At 37.8% G+C, this 7,500-nt stretch overlaps 2 protein-coding genes across 2 annotated transcripts in view; both read right to left on the bottom strand.

The window, feature by feature from the left end:
- LOC144445071 (three-prime repair exonuclease 1-like) overlaps positions 1-7,500 on the bottom strand; it is a 37,830-nt gene that overhangs the window by 15,968 nt on the left and 14,362 nt on the right. The window lies entirely within an intron of this gene.
- LOC144445072 (alpha-tocopherol transfer protein-like) overlaps positions 4,889-7,500 on the bottom strand; it is a 4,377-nt gene continuing 1,765 nt past the window's right edge. The window contains exons 2-4 of the mRNA XM_078134624.1: positions 6,208-6,401; positions 5,367-5,477; positions 4,889-5,143 (exon numbers count right to left, since the gene is read on the bottom strand). Of these exons, the coding sequence (XP_077990750.1) occupies positions 4,889-5,143; positions 5,367-5,477; positions 6,208-6,401 (560 nt within the window). The remainder of the gene's footprint in view (positions 5,144-5,366; positions 5,478-6,207; positions 6,402-7,500) is intronic.

The following is a 7,500-nucleotide window of genomic DNA, read 5'->3' as shown; positions in this document are numbered from 1 at the left end:
GGATATTCCATTTTCTAGAATCAACTTCAAGGCAGCATTTGTTGGATACCTACATGTCCATTGATAATTAATGACTGTGATAGTTGTGACATTCAACGTCCAGCAAGCGACGTCTACGTCTAGTACGCTAGTGTGCAAGCTCGAGGTCAGGTACGTGATCAGTGCACTACGCCTGGCATAACGTACCGCACCCGGTCTAACGCCCATAAGTTTACGTTCTTTCTGCGTTCTCTGTCTTGCCGTACTTACTGAAAAATGAAGTTTCACTCGTGTCGACAAGTAAACTATGTAGTTGTTTAACATTTTTACATGTGTATTGTTTCAGATACGTGCTGTTCCCAGTGAAATGAAACTGGTTATGCCTTCGACGCATTTCTTGCAGAGAGTGTGACGTGAGGAGTACTCCCTTAAGAAATTTTATATGTGATCGCTGCATAATCTATCCAGGGTGGCCCTAGTTATACGACAATGACACGAAAAAATGAATTATATAAAATAAAATAAAAATGTGAGATTTACGGTGTTTTTTTTTTGTATTTATAACAGCATTTCTGGCAAAGTGGTTTGTTCGAAAGTGTATGGTACTATTACTAGTACAACGTTACATTAGGGGTAGACCATTCGTTATCCTGGGGGGGGGGGGCTTGGAAGATTGGTGGAGAGTCATTATTTTTTTTCCCACCTGCTTGCCTGAGAATTATTTTTTTTCTCCTTCGCCTATGCTGGCAACTTTTTTTTTCTTTGCTTCTTTGAGATATCCGGATTTTTTTTACGTCAACGTTGAACGCCTACATTTGTTGCCACAATTTTCTGTTTGGTTTTCACACAGGGTAATACAGAGAGTAAAAAGATGCTGTTCTATCACACACAGATTTTATTTAGAAAACTACATATTTCATACATATTTGATTTTCAATTAAATAAACATCATTGACAGTTTTTATGCCATGGTATGATGACACACTGAAAATACAAATCGGAAACTTGATTGATGAGCTCAGACATTTAGATAGACCGGTCAGTTTCTCCAGCTTGGGGGGATGGGGGGGGGGGGTGTCAGTGTTATTTTCCATTGGGCCAACAAAAAGTCATTGACCCCATGAATAAAGTTTCATAGCATCTGACAGTAAGCTGTAGAGGAAGAGCTTTGAGACTGGAATATGTGTACCTCGTGTGTGTGTGTGTGTGTGTGTGAATGGGGGGGGGGGGGTTCTAGGGCCCTGGAGGATTTTTACTTCTAAAGGCAATGTTTAGGCCATTCACAAACACTTTCAGACAATAATTAAGTTCTTTTATAAACTATCCAATAGTGATAGTAATAGTATGAAGATTACTGTTACAAAACAGTCAAGTTCACTTTTGCCCCAAAGTGCAAGATAAGTGAAGTACTGATTGTGAAACAGCCAAAAAATTACATATAACTAGTGTGGTAGCTAGGTAATACATGTATTATATGTATAATTGTATGTATAGTTATGTTTGAACCCTTACATGAAGTAATATTTAAACCATTCATGAAAGAAACAGAGACAAGAACAAATATATATATGTACCACAGGCTAAGGAAACTGACTGGTCCCTGACGTGTTTGAAACTGTTTGTCATGATTTGACAAGTGTCCTGGTTGGAGAGGTACGAGCAGGTTGAACAGTATACTCAAACCTGTGCATCATTTCCCTATCAAGATATTTTTTTTTCTAGAAGCAGTGGTCCATCTTTTTTTTCCATCACCCACTCATATCCGGATTTTTTTTCCACTTGGCATCTTTCCCCCCCCCCCGAAATCTTCCAAGCCCCCCCCAGGATATCAAATGGTCCACCCCTTATAGGAATATGACGAGGCGTGCGTCGCCATCTTGAAATTCAGACAGTTTCGACTAGTCTTTGACGCTGCCGTATAGTCATTATTCGTGGAGCATTTAGTGGTGGCAAGATATAACGTAAATATCATGAATCAAAATGTATAAATGTTGATTTTTTTCATTGAATACATGGTGTTCTTCTGTGAAAAAACCATCGGAAAATAGCGTTCGTCGAAAGCTCTGACTAAGTAGTTTGACCTGTCTCCTGCATTCGAACATAAATAATTTCACAACTGGACGATTTTGATATTATTTAAGCAGTTTGGGATGATGCTTTATAGCTTTACAACAAATGTGGAATTTATCTTGAGAAATTATTTACATATACACTCAAAATTCATTGAAAAACGGGAAATACTCGCTTGTACTAAGTTGTAGTGCAGCGGGGTCACGCTCTATTGTTCTAGGGGTCAAACCATATCACGTGGTAGGTATCGTCCCCCCCTGAGATAAACTATACTCCGGTACGGTAATGCAGCTGGTAGCAACCCCGGGGGTACTAACCTATCTAGTAGTAGTGCCAGCATGCTAAATAATTGACATGGCATGGCATCCATGCTGTGTAAGTACTGTTTTAAAACGCGTGGTACTGAATTGTGCCTCCCCAGTGTGTCAAGGAATGAAAAGTTTTCCTCTAGCTGTTGTTATTGACGCAACAGAATGACTACTTGAATTAATTAGCCCCGAGGGACGGATTGGAGGGGGTGGGGGGGGGATCTTGGCATGGACCCCAGCAGTCGTCCGCTCGTGCGTTTGTGGCAAGCTAAGCCATATTTCTAACATAGTGCACAGACCAATTACAATAAAACTTATTAAAACTTCTAAATTTTGCAACCTTCTCAAATGTGAAAGAATAGCGGCCATATTTGTACAGGAAAAATCGTTCACAAGCTACCCTTTTTATTTGACTCTGCACAATAATCATTGATACAAACATACTGAAAAACCGTACATAGTGGCTTGACTTCAAAATATTAAAACAAAGTTGGAGTGCGTGTTGTATCTTATATATTGAAATGTTGACCATTCTAGATCTTTCGTTTGAAATAGAATGTTGTAAACAGTGTTACAGACCTTTACACTAATTATCACAATGATACGATGGCGAGACTTGAAAAAACAAACAAATATGAAAGTATATATGGCAAATTAAAAACATTCATCTATGTCAAACGCTATAAACTGTTTACATCCACCCCCCTTTTTTTACCACACCAACCCCCCAGTCACGAACATGACTCGTTGACGTCATGATTACGCTCCACTGACAGCACTCTGCCAGTGTGGGTATTCTGGAGTAATCGTATGGGTATTACGTTTTACATGTTAGTCGATATGTAAGCAAGGACAAGTTTAAATGCAAACCAAAGCAACTGTCTACGAACATCAACAAATACTGAAAAGTTCAACTTGCCAGATTGACACACGAGTAATTATACTATTCCCGAGCCAGGTTCACCAACAATAAGGAATATAATATACTCTGGTTGTTAATCAATACGTTCAAAATTGCCATTGATTACTTTCTCGGATATTTCTTTGATATTACTAGCGCTAGTATTAAGTCTAGCGACTGCTATAGTGACAAAAAACGTCCCTTAGCTATATATATAGGTCACTCATAATTTCCTTGACTGAACAAAGAAAAATATTGGGAATTACACTTAATTGTGAACATAAATGTGTCCGACTAAGTTGAGAGCTGATTACAAGTAACGTTTCAGTATCAGTGTTCTTAAATGTGAACGCCGTTTGGAATAGGGGCCCAGATATTGCATGAAGAAACACTGTCAATCACAGTTTAGGATGCAATTCCTCGCTGTAAAGTTATTTGAGGTTACTTGTCCATCAAAGACAATTCGAGTTACAAAGATAAACGCTGTCTGCAACTAAGTCCTCATATTCGGTTTTAAGTCAGTGTACAAAATACTCAAACACCTGTTACTCTAAAAATTATTAAAAAGCAAATAAGTGTTAACACTTTGTGACCGAGACTTCGTTTTTGCGAAATGTTCGGCACCACGAAATAAAAATTCGGTTATGGCTCAGACCAAGGTCTAGGAGGGCGTAACTCTTATAGCCTGTTTACTGTGCTGTTGAGATGTATCGTACGCGTAGACCTCCTATCCCTTGTATCCTCAGGAGGTAAGATCAGCTGACGATGCATTCCAACAGCGCAGTAAACAAGCTCAACACCCAGCCCTTAACACATAAATGTTATGGTGATGCGTACCCCCTTGTTCTAGGGTATCGAACAACAGAACAAGAGGCCTAGGGGCGCATCACATATAATTTATGTGTTAACTTAGGTAACAATTCAAACTATATGATCTGAATACAATTTGTTACAATCTTTGTTAGATATGGAAAACATGTGTGGTTGTAACTACATGTACATAAGTCACACATTTCAGTTTACATCTGATGTTATCGTTTTTTGTTTTGTTCTTAAGAAGTTTCTGATTTTGCAAGGCTCGATTAGATTTCTGAAAACTATTTTCTCCCAGAAGGTTTAATACTTTTTTTTTTGATGTTAATGTTTACTTGTTATTTGTATGTTGTCTTTATTGTGGGAAGTATATTTCAACTCAGTTTAATTTCCATGAAAAGTAACCAAGAAACATGTCTCTTCAACGCTGAATTAAAAGAGAAAGCTAGAAAAGCAATGTTTATTAAACTGTTCGGAGCAAATTCAGACAGGGTTGATGATTATATCGATACCACTAGCTGGACTGGTAAGGAAGACTTTAATTGGGAAATCATCCAACAGTCTGTACGTTGTATGAGTAGAATATCACAGCGCCACCAACGGTTATGTTTTTTAGTCTATACGAATACAGCGAGACCAGAGACGGGAGAGAGGTGATGGAAATTAATATACGTTTTCTACTTTAAAAATCACCCACGATAAACAATAAAGCTTTAACTTCACTCAGATTCGCATATCATATACAGAATAGATGCATCGCAACGCTACTAAATAATAAAGTATACAATATTTGCTTTTTGAAGCACTTTTGATTTTGTTAAATTTCCAACTTTTTGAAAGTTCCTTTCAACCCTGTAGCTGGGTCTTCGCCGACCGTGCTGCCTCCAAGTGCTTCAGCAGATAACGGGAAGCCGTATTTGTTGTTTTCTATAAAAGCATCCTCACTTGCTAAAAGCGCTTCGTTCCATTTTTGGTTACTGAATTCGGGAATGGCACCACCATATTCCGCAGGAAGTAGACGAGAAGGAATGTACTCATGTAGGGTACCGTATTCGTCACCATGAAAGTGTAGCTAGAAATAAATTATGATAATAAGAATCAAGAAGGGAGATATATCAATGACAATAGATTTTCTCACCCATCCATCATACATACATACATACATACATACATACATACATACATACATACATACATACCATAATATTATATATATATGTGTGTGTGTGTGTGTGTGTGTGTGTGTGTGTGTGTGTGTGTGTGTGTGTGTGTGTGTGTCGTCACAAACAACTCACCCGTTTCTTCAACTTCTCACCAAAGAATGGTTTGAACAAAGAAAACATAGCATCGAAGAATTTGGGCTGGTTGACATAGTGGAGAGCCTTCATTCTAAGGGGCAATGCATTCTACAAAGTACAATAGATATAAGGTGTCACTTCCAACAGTATAGCCCAATATTGATAGAACATCGAAGGTCGTGTCATTTTTACATAAATGTTTCATAGTCGTCAATGTTAATGAATAAATTGCCTTTTTATACGAGTAATTCAAACTTTATTATATTTTATTATATATTATTATACAAAAGAGTACGTACTGTTTATATCGTAGGGTGTCATTCCGTTGTTTCTCGTGTGTCACCACCCACCCAACCCGACGCCCCAAGAACTGTTTTGTTAAAACTCTCTGTAGTTATATCAATGTGAATTTATAGTTTTATTATAGGCTCCAGAGAGTTTTACTATTCTCGGTAGGATTCTAACCACAAGATGGTTTATGCTGCTCACATTGCGCTCCTGAGATGGATCTATCAGCACTAGTTGCTTACCAAAATTGGCATTAATTTGCATACTGTAAGCAGGGCTCAATAAGACTTTTGTGCAAAGCTGGAATATCTCCTTGCTGCTCAGAAAGGTACAGGCCTTTATTCGAGCCTATTCATGCTATGAGAAGGATAACAGGGCTTGAATAGCCAATTTTGCCTTATTCTAAGTTATATCCATTTGGGAACATATGCATGGTAACTTGTATAAAAACAACATTGTTATATGGATTTCATTTTAGTGGATATTACACGCCGACGAAAATTCCCAATTGATTTAATGTTTCAGTTTAACATAACTGTACAATATATACCTGTATGACATCGGCAATCTTCCTAGCAGTATTTGGACCAAGTGAGGTGGCATGGGCCATCGTCATGTTTCCAAAGTCACCAATGACGACAACCCCATTCACCTGGGTTTCTTCGTCCTCTAACAATTTCTCCATAAACATCACTGTTGTGCGAATAGCAGGTAGAAGATCAAGTTTCTCGGTGTTGATTTGACCTGTTGGGATAAACGATACAATATATATTTCATATACACACAGTACGTAGACAATAAGCTTAGTTTTCAATGAATGGTAATCTAAAACAAAATCAAGAAGTTATTTTTTCCCATCCCGTGATATTTTGAATGTATAATAATTCGAATCCTGCTGAGTTGGTTGGTCAGGTAATTGATAATGAAGGGATATTGTAAAGTACAATAATGTAGTCATAGTGTCCTCATGGTCACTGATTACTTGGAGGTACAACTTACGAAACAAAAAACACCTAAACACCTGAGAGTTTCAATCAGGTGACTTGATGTTTTTTAACATCTTACGCAACATTGCACTGAAAGACCACAGACGCACATATATAAAAAAATACATTTTACCTCACTGAACACGTTTTATATTTTTGGCTGGTATCAATGTATGCATATTAATGTTAAACATCGCACAACATGGAGTGTTTAGTATGCCATAGTGCATGTTATTCCCCAAACCAGTATTTAGCACTAGAGGGCGCTATATTTCCCACTCCCGGTTAGCATTACATACAATGGGCAATTAAAATCGTTTAGTCACTTTGTTTTGGTAATATCTGTGTAATGAATATATAATTTCCATTTCCGACAATGTGTCTATTTTAAGTGTAGTGACCGGCATCTACTGTGATGGCTAGACATGCTATGTATTGTTGTGATGTAGATTGCCGCATATCGCAGTAGTGACGCTAATTATGAAATATGTATGTTATGTTGTTTAATGTAAGTAGAACAATATTGTCGAATAAGTGTATATGTTGCAGTTTCTGTATTTTTAATGTCACACTGGAGAGGGTGTTGGCCTGAGACGTACAGGAGTCTGCCTCGTCCGATCTCAGCGCTATCTATAAAGTCACATTGTTATGCTCAATATTCGGTCTACAAGATGCTTCTATACGTTTTACTATACTATACTTCACTATTTGTCACCCTGTTCCATTTTCTTCGTGTCAGACCACACACTATAGTTCACCGTTTCCCCAGGGAGGCGATGTGACACTATTACAAAGTTTGCCACTGATTGCATAAACATACAATATACATTATGATCACCAAATGATCAACATATGTA

Source organism: Glandiceps talaboti, chromosome 13, assembly GCF_964340395.1.
Source record: "Glandiceps talaboti chromosome 13, keGlaTala1.1, whole genome shotgun sequence".
NCBI classification, from domain to species: domain Eukaryota; kingdom Metazoa; phylum Hemichordata; class Enteropneusta; family Spengelidae; genus Glandiceps; species Glandiceps talaboti.
Note: the sequence above shows the minus strand (reverse complement) of the source record. Positions and strands in the feature narration are given on the sequence as shown.